The 14,421-nt window shown below is 41.4% G+C and overlaps 1 protein-coding gene across 6 annotated transcripts in view; it reads right to left on the bottom strand.

The window, feature by feature from the left end:
- The window catches only part of ARSL (arylsulfatase L), a 33,134-nt gene extending 27,538 nt beyond the window's left edge, over positions 1–5,596 (bottom strand). The window contains exons 1-2 of one of the 6 annotated variants that reach the window (XM_063660069.1): positions 5,412–5,544; positions 273–324 (exon numbers count right to left, since the gene is read on the bottom strand). In XM_063660069.1, coding sequence (XP_063516139.1) covers positions 273–274 — 2 coding nt within the window. In that variant the 5' untranslated portion in view covers positions 275–324; positions 5,412–5,544. Of the gene's footprint in view, positions 1–210; positions 325–1,493; positions 1,597–5,411 lie in introns of those variants that run through there. The other 5 variants (XM_054472967.2, XM_063660070.1, XM_063660068.1 and 2 more) reach the window with 5 other exon arrangements.
- Between the last annotated feature and the right edge of the window lie 8,825 nt (positions 5,597–14,421).

Genomic DNA, 14,421 nt, shown 5'->3' on the forward strand with positions numbered 1-14,421 from the left:
TTGAGGCCCGCAAGTCACTAAGCTAAAGGGAAAAGTCAAGCAGGGAACTGCTTAGAGCCTCTGCCTCCCATTCTAGTCAAAGTCCCCACTCTGCTCACTGAGATAGATGCGTATCTGATTGCCTCCTTTGGAAAGGCTCATCAGAAACTCAAAGAAGGCAACTGTTCCTCTCTCACCTATCTGTGACCTGGAAGCCCCCTCCCTGCTTACGGTCTTCCTGCGTTTGCTTCAAGTTGTCCCGCCTTTCCAGACCGAACCAATGTACTTCTTACATTATTGATGGATGTCTAACACTGCATTGCTACATCTCCAATAATTTTTTGTCTGTTGAAGAGAAAAAGACCTTAGATATCATTTGTGCTTTGTTTAGAACACAAAAGGAAGGGATAAGGTGTACGCCCTGCTCGTGAGGTTTTTTTGTTTATTTGTTCGTTTGTTTTACCCTAGAGAGCACATACAATTCTCATATTCTAAAAGTAATAGCAAAAGACGCAATTACTTTTCACCAACCTAATAGCATCTTCACTGGGAAAGAGATTGATTTGAAATTGTACATGGAGAGAAAACCAAAATGAGCATTTTAATACCCTCAGCTTTGCTTTCTGACCTACAATGACATGCTGCCAATGGTCAGAAAACTGAATAAAAGCAAAATACTGTACAAATGTAATGAGAAAACCCCAAACCACCACAAAGTAGGGGAAGATGGTTTTTGCAGCAATCTCCCCAGCAGTAGTTTATCTCTGGGTGTGGAGATTTAGGAAAAGTGTTCTTTTTCTAATTTTTCTTTTCTTTTCCTTTTTTTTTTTTTTTTTTTTTTTTGAGATAGGGTCTGGCTGTTTCACCTAGGCTGGAGAGCAGTGGTGCGATCATAGTTCACTGCAGCCTCAAATTCTTGGGCTCAAGCGATCTTCCTACCTCAGCCTCCCAGGTAGTTGAAACTACGGGCACATGCCACTATGCCTGGCTATTGATTTTTTTTTTTTTTTTTTAAGTAGAGGTGGGGTTTCCTCTTTTGCTCAGGCTGGTCTCAAACTCCTGGGCTCAAGCAATCCACCCGCCTCAACCTCCCAAAGTGCTGGGATTACAGATGTAAGCCACCGTGCCCGACCTAATTTTTCTTTCTCCCACAGTGTTATGTATTTATAAGTAAAAATATGAATATTTTTTCTTGGAGAAAAACGTTAAATAAATAAAGAGATGGTGATAAAAGCCTTGAATGAGTTTAATTTTGGAAACTGTGACATTGAGGTGACCTAGAGCATGAGGCCTGCCCAAGGCCTCTCCTGCAGATTAGAAAACAAATCCCCCTTCTCCGGGAAAGAGCTACATTCCTAGGCCTGTAAGTCACGGGTACATTTCTGCTTTATAAAAACAAACTGGGCAATTATTCAGAGACAGAAAAGGGAACGGGGAGCTCTTTGTTGACCACACTACTTCATGCCTGGTCACGGAGCCCAAATCCAGCACAAATGAACATTCACAGGACTCACCTCTGCTCCTGGGTTCCCTCCTGAATCCCCGATCAAGAAGAGGAAGGTTCTCTCCCAAAGGAAGCAAGCGTGAAGGCAGAGAGCACTCGCACAAGGCTTTGAGCTGGGAATGATTGACTTCGAGTTTGTTTTTCCCATGTCAGAAGATCAGAGAGAGTTAGGACAGACAGACCAGACACCTCCCACATCGCAGCATGGGGGAATCTCAAAGCCACGCCCAAGTCTACCAAACCAGTGGTCAGTTTCCTTAGGTTTTTATTTTGTTTTATTTTTTGTAGAGACGGGGTTTTGCCATGTGGCCCAGGCTGGTCTCAAAGTCCTGAGCTCCAGTGATCTGCCCTCCTTGGCCTCCCGAAGTGCTGGGATTACAGGCGTGAGCCACCGTATTCTGCCAGTGTCCTTAGGTTTTTAAGTGATTGCGGGTGCTGTTACACAGGGTGCTGGCTATAATATGATCATATCCAGCCTGGCATGGTGGCTCATGCCTGTAATCCCAGTTCTTTGGGAGGACGAGAAAGGAAGATTGCTTGAGGCCAGGAGTTTCAGAGCAGCCTGGGCAGCAAAGTGAGATGCTGTCTCCTCAAAAATAAAAAAATTAGGCTGGGCATTGTGGCTCATGCCCGTAATCCTAGCACTTGGGGAGGTTGAGGCAGGAAGATGGCTTGAGCCCAGGACTTCGAGACCAGCCCGGGCATCATAGCAAGACCCTGTCTCTATAAATAATAAAACAATTAGCCAGGCATGGTGGCATGTGTCTCTACTCCCAGCCACTCAGGAGGCTGAGGTGGAAAGATTGTTTGAGCCTGGGAGGTTGAAGCTGCAGTTTCACTCCAGCCTGAGTGACAGAGCAAGACTCTGCCTCAAAAAAAAATTGTTTTAAAGAAGTTATTTGTTGAGTGGTAAATGAAGTAAATAAGAAAAAATAAAGATAAGATAAAAATAAAAAAGAAAACATTTTTTAAAGTAAACAAAAGAAGTAAAAAGGCCAGGCGCAGTGACTCATGCCTGTAATTCCAGCACTTTGGGAAGACGAGGTGGGCCGATCACTTGAGCCCAAGAGCTCGAGACTAGCCTGGCCAACATGGTGAAACCCTGTCTCTACTAAAAATACAAAAATTAGCCAGGCATGGTGTCACATGCCTGTAATCCCAGCTACTCGGGAGGCTGAGGCAAGATAATTGCTTGAATCTGGGAGTTGGAGGTTACAGTGAGGCAAGATCGCAGCATTGCACTCCAGCCTGGGCAACGGAGAGAGACTCTGTCTCAAAAATTATAATAATAATAATAAACATAAGATAAAAAGAAAAAAATTAAATAAGCAAAAAAAAAAAAAGTAAAAAAGGGATTATTTTCAAGCAATGCTTGGTTTAAAAACATAGAAAAGACGGGCTGGGCACGGTGGCTCACGCCTGTAATCCCGGCGCTTTGGAAGGCTGAGGCGGGCTGATCACCTGAGGTCAGGTGTTTGAGACTAGCCTGGCCAACATGGCAAAACCCCGTCTGTACTAAAAATACAAAAATTAGCTGGGTGTGGTGGCGTGCACCTGTAATCCCAGCTACTTGGGAGGCTGAGATAGGAGAATCGCTTGAACCCGGGAGACGGAGCTTGCAGTGAGCCGAGATTGTGCCGCTGCACTTCAGCCTGGGCGACAGAGTGAGACTCCGTCTCAAAAAAGGAAAGAAAAGAAAATACAAGACCAAGAGGGCAGGAAGCAGTTTCTGAGGCACTGCGTGATCATTGTTGGGAAGTTACTCTGTGGAATGGAACCCTACGCAATGGTCCCTATTATTTAACCATCCTTGACCTACAAGGACGGGGTTTCATAGAGTTCCACCTGCTGTCTCTTCACAACTTCACATGCAGTCACATGCTGGGTCTGTGAAAAGTCACATAACCTACCTGATCCCTCTTCCTCCTTATGTGGGTGTGGAAACCACCCTCCTTCTGGGATGAGGCACTGAAACGCTGGCACACTCCAGCCTCACTCATTTTTACAAGTGGACAGTTTTGATGGCATGTCTCAAAATGAGTATCAGGAGGGGTGTCAGAAATGTTTTCTTTTCCTGCCACAGGTGTGTGCCCTAATGGTAATTGCTTTTACTTTGTGATTTTTGGCAACAAATCTTAAGTCATTTCCTCATAGGGGGCCTAAAGGAATATTTTCACCTATATTTTAATTTATATATTCATAATTATTATATATAATATAGTACAACTTTTGTACATCATACATACTATAAATGTATCACATAAAATGTGTAAATAAGGCTGGGTGTGGTGGCTCATGCCTATAATCCCAGCACTTTGGGAGGCCGAGGTGGGAGGACTGCTTGAGCCCAGGAGTTCAAGATCAGTCTGAGCAACAAAGTGAGAGCCTATCTCTAGAAAAAAAAACAATAATAATAATACAATAAAATATATAAATATAATATATAAATATATAATAAAGCATACTTTTTCTTTATTAAAATATGCATGCTTTTCTTTACAAAAATAATATATACTTTAAAATATCTATGTACATATGTATAGATACATAAAACATATACATATATACACATCTACATATAAATACGTTATAATATGCACATATAAATATAAACATATAACATATATAAACATGTACACATAGACATCTACACACATGTTTATGTGTTCATATATGTGTGCTTATATGTATACATGTACATGCATGTATACACACATACATATATGTATACATAACATATATACCTATAAAACATGTACATATAGGCATGTAACATTAATATATGTACTTTTTAAAGTAAAAATGTTTATGTGTGTATGTATAGTACATATATACATATAAAACAAGTACATATATGCATATAACATATATATGTACATTATTTTTCAAGGAAAAAGCATATTATGGGCTGCTTCTGACTTGCCTGGGGGACATGACTGGTTGTGTTTGTTTTATCTGGCTGGTTATATTGGTGTCTAAATATAGGACCCTCAATCATGGTTGAACAGTCATATGACATACGGTTATACATCAAGTCTGTGGCCTGCCTCTCAACTGATGTATTTATGTATTTAGTGACACAATAAAAGCAGATTTTTCTTTTCCAAAGAACTCTGCACTTTAACCCTTGAAATGTTAAACATTTTGGTCCAGATTTAATTTTTACTACTGAATAAAACTTTCTACTTTTTTATTCTAAAGATACAAGCTATCTTTAGAAAGAGACAAGAGGCTGGGCGCGGTGGCTCACACTTGTAATCCCAGCTGGCACACTCTGGCCTTTGGGAGGCCGAGATGGGAAGATCACTTGAGGCCAGGAGTTCGAGACCAGCCTGGACAACATGGCAAGCTCCTGTCTGAATTTAAAATAAAACAAAATAATAAAATATAGAATACAATAAAATATAATACAATACAATACAAATAAAGATAAAAGAAAAAGACGAGGAAACACCCATGCGAGACTGACAATGTAGACTTTGATTCTCTTCCAGGGAGAAGGAATCGCAACCCTCCTTTCCCGCCCTGATCTTCAAGCCCCGGGCTGCGAGCCTGTGTTCAACGCTTTGCCTGGGCCCTGTTCCCAAAGCCAATTTCGCTTTTCACCTCCAGTGTCTCCTCAATATTCACTGCATGTGCCTTCAGCGTCTCTAAGATAAGAATCCAGTGTGGATGCAATGTCTTCCACTTGGTACATCTTCCCTCGTTGCTTTGTTTTACGCATTTACGTTTAGAAATCTCCCATGTAAAATCTGTACTTGATATTTTCACTGATTATTATTATTATTTTTTGAAAGAAAATTACTTTTAAAACATTGACAGGGACTTGTTTGAAAAGACGCAGTTTGGCATAAAAGAATATCCCCTGGAGCGTCTCTGCACATGCAAAAGCCGGCCTGTAAGAAGAAGCCCAAGGAAGGCCAGTTACCTGAAATGCAGTTGTGTAAGGGCGACACTGGCTGGATTTAGCAGGGAGGCTGCTCCTTGGAAGAAACGTCTTCTGCTTGCCAAAACAGACACGCACTGGCTGTCTCGGCAGCACTGAACGGCTGGCTCACGCATGTGCGTAGCTGACTCACTCTGAAAAGCAAAAACAGGAATTCCGCAGAAACCAAGTTAGGTTGTCCCAGAAACAGATCAGGCAAGTCCCCAAGGAATGTACTGCTGGGTCTTTCAGGCGTCCACAATAGACCTTCTGTTCTATTTGCAGAACCTCACTCTCACGGAAGGAGACGAGACATCTGGTGCTGAGCACGGAGTTTTTCAATGGCAGGAAGGCGGAATCCCTTCTGGCTTTTGATGTAGACAGAGTGCATTTTCCAAAATGGAAAAGTGGTTCTCTTAAAACTCATCTTGAATAATCACTCCACAGCCCTTAAATTTCATGCCTTTTTCTTTCCTTTTGCTATTTGCCTCAAACATAAAAAGAAGACAGAAAACAATTCAGGTTACAGTTGCAACTATGACCGTGTGTACATAGCCACAACTATTACCATATGTATATAGCTGCTTACCTATGTGACTCTGTCACTATCACTTCCGTTTAGCTCTGTGCACCAATGTGTTTTCTCATCTATTTGCCAGGGAGCGCATTTCTTTTTTCATATTGAAGCAGAGCATACATTGCAGGCAATGTTAGATGTAAAATGAATCACTTCAAGGACTTTTTTTTTTCAAATAAGAGCTGTCTGCACACTTCTACGTGTTGAATCACAAAAATATTCATCCTAATGCATTTATAGTCTCTATAGCCTGAACATTGCAGAGCTTCGATTTGAGACTCCCGCTTGCCAAATAAGCCCTCTTATAAATCTGCAGCTGCGTACATTCTTTATGAGTTTAACACATCAGAAAGAACAAAGCATAGGCTTGATGGGCTGAGGAACACCTACCACTCTAGGCCAAGTCTACTAGGTTACGTTGCTCTTGAGGGAAGGCTGTCAACACTCATGCAGTTATTTTTTGCACAAGTTGAACATCAAGGAGATAAAACCAGGATCCAAATTGGAACTCCCAGGTTGGCTGAACTTCAGCCTGACTTTCTATGTTCTGGGACGAGGCATGGTTACGCCACTACCCTACTATTGACCTTTGAGGAGGATGATTCTTTATTGTAGGGGCCGTCCTGTACCTTGTACAATGTTGAAAAGAATCCCTGGGCTCCACTCCCTAGAAGCAGGTAGTGATCACCACCTCCTCCCCAGTTGTGACAACCAGAAATATCTCCAGCCATGGCACAATGTCTCCTGGGGGTGCAGAATCACTCTGGTTGAAAACACTGGTGTTAAGGACGTACTTTGCAGATGACTGGAGAACACTTAATTACAATCATGCTGGGTGAGCAATTTCAATTTGTTTCTCATACTCCCACATCCTTCAGAGCTGGTAGCAGAATCAAGCTCCACACCTGAAACTCTTAGCACGAACGTTATACAACAGTACTTGTCAGCTGCATTTACAATACTAGCATCCCAAAAGAAATACTTTCTTAGCATCAAGTAAACTCATTTACTCTTTTTTTGTTGTTTTTTTGAGACAGGGGTTCGCTCTGTTACCCAGACTGCAGTGCAGTGGCACAATCACTGTCACTGCAGCCTCGACCTCCTGACTCAAATGATCCTCCCACCTCAGCCCCCTGAATAGCTGGGACCACAAGCACACGCCACCACATGTGGATAGCTTTTTTTTTTTTTTTTAAATGGGGTCTTGCTATGTTGCCCCCCATAATCGCTAACTCCTGGCCTCAAGCAATCCTCCTGCTTCAGCCTCCCAGAATGCTGGGATTACAGGTATGAGCCACTGTGCCCAGCCTAACAATATATATTCTTTAGCAAAGTTCAGATCCCTACCATAATCCTAACTTTGTCTTCTGCATGCAGCTTTCATCTCGGAACAAGGCGGACGTTCGCTTTCCCTTGACTCCAAGTTTAACTACGAACTAAATTGGTCTCATTGTTATCTTGGGCACCATGCTAGAATAAGCAAAACAAATACAAGACAACAACAACAAAAATGTAGCCTGTGAGGGTGGAAGCAAGATGGAATCAGTCATGTTCGATTTCTCTCATTATTTATAACTCTGTAAAGGTGGTTTCATCCATCTTTCCCAAACAACCACTTCATATTCCACTCTAGCTGGAATTTATTTATCCTGGGCTATGGTTTAAAGTGTCACTGTAAAGGGTGACATAAGGAGCCACTCCTTTTGGGCAGAATTCCTTCTCTACCTCAAATTCCTTCTCTACCTGGCCACCATTTTCCATATTCCTTGCATAGGTAATACTTGAAAATATTCAGACATAACTTAAAATTTTCATATGGGTTGCATATAAGAAGACAATCTTGAAATCCATGTTTCTAAACTAGTTGCTTCAGCTTTGACATTATGAAGAAAAAGAAACACCCATGGGGGTAAAATGAGAAATTTCTCCACATGAGAAAATGTCTTATATAAGGTGATGTATTTTTAAGAAAATCTATGAAAAGCTATTTTTATCTCAACTATCATCATCTACTTTGAACAGAACCTGACTTAACAAAAAGTTGGGTGGGTGCAGTGGCTCGTGCCTGTAATCCCAGAACTTTGGGAGGCTGATGTGAGAAGATTGCTTGAGCCTAGGAGTTCGATACCAGCCTTGGAACATAGTGAGACCTGGTCTCTAATAATTTCTTTTTAATAAAAATGTTGCTCTTACTATTTTGTCTTATAAGTATGAAATCCTTTCTAATCTCTTTGGACTCCTAATCCCTCACCCATTCTGAAGATGTGCATGTCAGCATGCATCTAATTTTAAATAACTATACATTTCTTACGTTGCACTTATATTGCATGTCATAAATCAAGAGAAGTCGGTGGAGAGCTACAAAAATACCATTGGATAGAAGGGATAAGTTCTAGTATTTGATAGTACAGTAGGGAAATTATAGTGAACAATGATTTGTCCAGCCTATGACCGTGTCTCAAAAATTAAAATGAAAACAAAACAAAATAATGATTTGTTTTATGTTTCAAAATAGCTAGAAAAGAATTGTAATGCTCCAAACACCAAGAAAGTATGAATGTTTGATGTGATGGATACCCCAAATTCCCTGATTGGATCATGACACATTGTTTGAATGTTTCAAAAGATTACCTATACCCCCCAAATATATACACAGCCAGGCATGGTGGTGCACACCTGTAGTCCCAGCTGCCCATGAGGCTGAGGCAGGAGGATCGCTTAAGACTAAAAGGTCGAGGCCACAGTGAGCTGTGATTGTGCCACTGCACTTTAGCCTGGACAAAAGAGTGAGGCCCTTTCTCATGAAAAAAATGTACAATGATGATATATTAATTTTAAGAAACGAGATGGGATTTTTCCCTTGACCCCCTTCATGGGCAGGAACTGGAGTGGCTCATTTCACTCAGCCTGCAGTCCATGGATGACTAAGTGTTAACAGCCCAGCAAAGGGTCAGGGTGACAGCCTTCTGCACCTGCCCTTTTTGACACCCGAGTTCTTGTTTGGCATCCAGGTGGTCACAGGAATGGATTGAAGGGTAGTGTATGCAGAGGATTTTACTGGGTGATGGATGTGGCTCTCAGATGGATGTGCTCTCAGCAGAATGGGGAGTTGGAAAGGGGATGGTGTGGGAAGAAGGTGATCTTTCCCTGAAGCCCAGCCATCTCTGACTGGGCTCCCATCTGAAGCTGCACCATCTGAAGTTAGCTTCTATTTGTAGTCTCCCTTGCTCAGCCACTTGTATACCCAATGTTCAGCAGCTTGCATCCCTGACTGCTTGCATCAGCTGCTTGTATTGCTCTACCAGCGGAAGTCTGGTTTTTATGGGCACAGGACAGGGGGCAGGGCAGGCCAAAAGGGCAATCACTGGGGTTGAAAAATGGGTTCAGCTGTTTTCACTTAGGACTAAGGTTCCAGGCTTGGGGATGAAGTTTAGCCAGGAGCCCAGTTGTTCTGTACCATTTCCCCCCTCTGGAGAGGCACATCTAACTGCCCTTAGAAAATAGATGATGACCAGTCTGAGCTACTTCCTGCTGAAAGAGGGCATTGTTTGGGGAAAATGGCAGTTAGATTCCTCCCAGAGGTCTCCCAAGAGTCCCCGGCAAAGGCGAGCCATCATCCGAGGCTCCGGCTGCCTGCCCATTTGGAGCCTTGATGGCCTCTAGGTGAAAGAATAAACAAGCTTTACAAGGTTAAGTAGGCATGGATCAAACATGTGTATTATATGAAGAAAGAATGCATTGCAAAACATCTCAGAAACAAGAAATAAAACTTGCTAACAACATTGTACCCCAAGCTGCCTCACCCTGGTGAAAGAAATTAAACCTCGTATGGGAGCAGTTAAACTTTATGAGACAGATAAGTGCTCTTGCCACATCTGTAGGAGTTAACAGGTGAATCTTAGGAATTGTGAGGTTTATGGGCTTGCCAGTGGGCAGTAAAGTTTCTGCCTCTTTCTTATGTCTAAAAGACCAAGGTGGTCGTTTTCAGGATGTCCTCTAAAGTACTATCTGGTCCCAGGGTCTATTTCTGAGTATAAACTGGAGGGGGAAAAGTGTGTTGGTTGCCCATTCTGAAAGACAGGGAATTAGACTTCCCTCAATTCTCTTTCTTCTTTCAGTGATAACCTGGGGTATGAGGGAGAGAGGAAGCGGGCATCCTCCTTTCCTCTTCTATCTTTTCCTCCCCAAGTCCCAGCAACCTTGACAGGTGCCACCCATGGGTGCCAATGTGGCTTGCACCCATGAAGCAGGGGGAGCCTAGAGAATAGGAATGATTCACACTCACCTATGCCTCTACCTCCCCTACTGTTGACAACCTTTGAGTTCCTTGGCAGGTGCCACCCATGGCTATCAATGCAGCTTCCACCTGTGAAGCAGGGAAGACCTAGAGAATGGGAATTATCTGCACTCACCTATGCCTCTACCTCCCCTACTGTCAACAACGTTTGAGTTTCCTGGGCCTAATTTATGCCATAGAGTATGGCCTCCTTCCGTAAAGTGGGGGTTTAATTGACGGGAATTTGTCCTGCCTATTTACACTGTGCCTGTTGCCTGGCTCAGATCTGGTTTTCCTTTCTAGTGCCTCGACCTGAAGCTTGGAATCGAGTTTGAGACCAAAAAAAAAAAAAAAAAAAAAAAAGTATTTCAGGGGCTGCATAAATTTATTTAGATTAAGTCCCAAACAGGCCTTGCCAAATTTATAGCTAACAGCCTGCAGACAATGCCCCTCTGTGGTTTCCCTATCATAAGCAGAGTGCTGACGTAGAAAGAGAACTCTCTTACTTGGAAAAGAAGAAAAACAACTTAAAGTGCATGGTGGCGGGGGAACCTGGGGAAAGAGCCTCTTGCTCTGTGGAAATGGGTTCCTTTAATCACTGTATCCCTCCCCCGGTTCAGACAGCTAGACTTTCATGAAGGGAAACAGAGCCAACATTCCTTTTACCTGAAGAAAAGACAGAGGTAGCAGGGTCTCAGAAAAGAGACAGATCCAACAATTCCGCATTTTAACCCACCCTTTGTTGTATCCCAGACGAGCCTCCAGATGAGATGGGATTGTTCCCTTGACCGCCTTTGTGGGCAGGAACTGGAGTGGCTTGTTTCACTCAGCCTGCCATTCCTGGACAGCCAAGTGTTAATAGCCCAGTGAAGGGTCAGGGTGACAGCCTCCTGCACCTGCCCTTCTTGACACCTGCATTCTCGTTCAGCATCCAGGAAAAATCTGGTCACATGAGCAGATTGAAAGGTAGTGTACATGGAAGATTTTATTGGGCAATGGATGTGGCTGCCAGAGGAATAGGGGGTTGGAAAGGGGATGGTGTGGGAAGATGGTGATCTTTCCCTGAAGTCCAGCTGTCTCTGGCCGGGCTCCTCTCAGAAGCTGCACTGTCTGAAGTTAGCCATGTCTATCTGTAGTCTCCGATGCTCAGCCACTTGTATCCCAGCCTTCAGCAGCTTGTATCCCCAACCACTTGTGTTGCTCTGCCAGCTGAAGTCTGGTTTTTATGGACACAGGATAGCAGGTGGGCCAGGCCAAAATGGCAACTATTTGGGTGGAAAAACGAGGTCAGTTGTTTTCACTTAGGTCCGAGGTTCCAGGCTTGAGGGTGGAGTTTAGCCAGGAGCCCAGCCATTCTGTACCAAATAGACATAAAATAAAGTAGAAAAAGGTTAAACAAACTGAGAGAGAGAGAAAAGTGCCTAAACTCTATGAGTGGCAACTTCAAGAAACCGAGTAAAGGGTCCCATTAGGACAATAAGGAAGGAACCCACAAATCAGCGTGACTAAATGCTGCTTCTAAGGTCCAACACTGAATTTATACCAGCGCAGGTCCACAAAGAATAGAAGAGGAGACATAAATGGTAAGATAAAAAGTGAAATCTTCTTCCTTGGTCTGTGCTTTTTATCTCATCTCTAGCCTATCCGGTCTTTATTTTATCAAAGTGGGGCATCTCCTAAGGCATGTTTGTGAGAAACAAGAAAGAAAAAACTCTCGTGGAGAGAGTTAGTATAATCCCAGCACTTTGGGAGGCTGAGGTGGGAGGGTTGCTTAAGTCCAGGAGTTGGAGACCAGCCTGGACAACATGAGGAAACCTGGTCTCTACTAAAAATACAAAAATTAGCCAGGTGTGGTGGCTCACACCTGTAATCCCAGCTATGCAGGAGGCTGAGACGGGAGAATCTCAGAGCCCGGGAGTTTGATGCTGCAGTGAGACAAGATTGTGCCACTGCACTCCAGCCTGGGTGAGAGAATGAGATACTGTCAAAAAAAAAAAAAAAAAAAAAGAAAGAAAAAAGAAAGAAAGAAAGAAAAAAAGAAAAACATCCAAAAAACCTGTGAGTCAGAATTTCTACAGGTTGGCTCTGTACCAGAATTGCCTCAGACAGTTTTTCAAATTGTGGGTTTCAATCCTCCTTCCCAGCTTGTCTGAACCATGGCATTTAGGTTTGGACTCCATGCAGTATTGTTTTTTTAAAAATCTTTCTAGTTGAATGCGCCCAACCGCAACTGTGAATGCGTCACAGCATTCAGCTCTAATTTAGCTTTTTCTTGCTAAATATGTATAAATATATGTATAATTCTGCAAAAGAGCACTTTTCTCAGAATTATACACATATTTGTACATATGCAAATGCACACACATATACATATACAAACATATATACATACACATACCATACACACATGCATAAATATATACACATTTGCACACATTTATAAAGATACACTTATATATACCATACACACATATACACATACATATATACACATGCACACACACATACATATGCATACACACATATACACATATGTATACATACACACACTGTACAGTTATACATATGTATATACATGCACTCACATACACATATATGCATGCATATACCATACACATATGCATAAATATTTACACATTCATACACAAACACATAGATATACATATATTTATATGTGATACACACATATATACACATAGATATACATATACATATAAACACCATATGTATACATATATACATCCACATACTATGCACATAGATATACATACACATATAAACACCATATGTATACATATATACATCCACATACTATGCACATATACACATATACACACCATATATGTACATTTACACATATACATACCCAACATATACACATATATGCATATATACACACATAATGCACATATATGCATATACATATATGTACACATATATACCTGTATACATACACCATACATATACCCATACTAATTTATATGTATATTTTAAAATTTTTTTGTAGAGATGGAGTCTTGATATGGTGCCAAGGCTGTACTTGAACTCCTGTCCTTAAATGATCCTCTTGCCTAGGCCTTCCTTAAAGTGCTGGGATTACAGGTGTCAGCCACTGCACTCAGTCCCCTTACTCATATATAATGCACATGCTATACGCATATGCAAAAACAGACACATTCACACAAGCACATAGATATACACATATATGTCATACACATATACACACACATATATGTCACACACATATATACACACATATATGTCATACACACATATACACACATATGCATATATATACATACACACATATACATACATCATGTGTACACACATATACATATATAAAAACCTATACCATACACATATATCTAAACATGTACCTATTAAGAGGCACACACATACATATATGCACATACAAGTACCATATACATACATATAAACATATATATACTATACACACATAGACACATGCATATATATGCGTATATATACAAGTAACACACATGTACATATGTACACACACCATACACATATACATATACACATGCACTCACATATATGTATGTGCATGCATATACATATACACATAATGAATGTATATGCACATATCACACACATATACCTATACAAACATGCATGTATACATATGCATGCATGTGTATATGCCATATACATAAATATACACACATGCATATTGACATACACATAGACATGTACACATATAAATGTGATATACACATACACATTTATATACACATATAAACACATATTCTTCAGTAGGCTTGAGAAATGCAGTTAGAGAGACTTAATTTAGCTAGCAGCACTGGACGGCCTCCAAAAAATATTTAGAGTTGCCTGGAGTCTTATTTTTAATTTAGTTTTTGTTTAAAAACAATCAACTTTATTGATCAATACTTCACATACAATAAAAGTATCAGTTTTAAGCACACAGTTCAATAAGGTTCAACTAATGTATACACCCAAGTCACTACCGCCACAAATGAGGTGTAGAACATTTTTGCCACCCCAAAGTGTTCCTTCATGCTCCTTGGCAGTCAAAACGATTTCACCCCATCTCCCAATCCCTCACTTTCTGGCAGCCACTGATCATTTTTTCATCATTATAGATTACAGTTGACCCTTGAAAAACAGGTCTGAAC

The sequence above is a fragment of the Pongo pygmaeus genome, chromosome X (assembly GCF_028885625.2).
Source record: "Pongo pygmaeus isolate AG05252 chromosome X, NHGRI_mPonPyg2-v2.0_pri, whole genome shotgun sequence".
NCBI classification, from domain to species: Eukaryota; Metazoa; Chordata; class Mammalia; order Primates; family Hominidae; genus Pongo; species Pongo pygmaeus.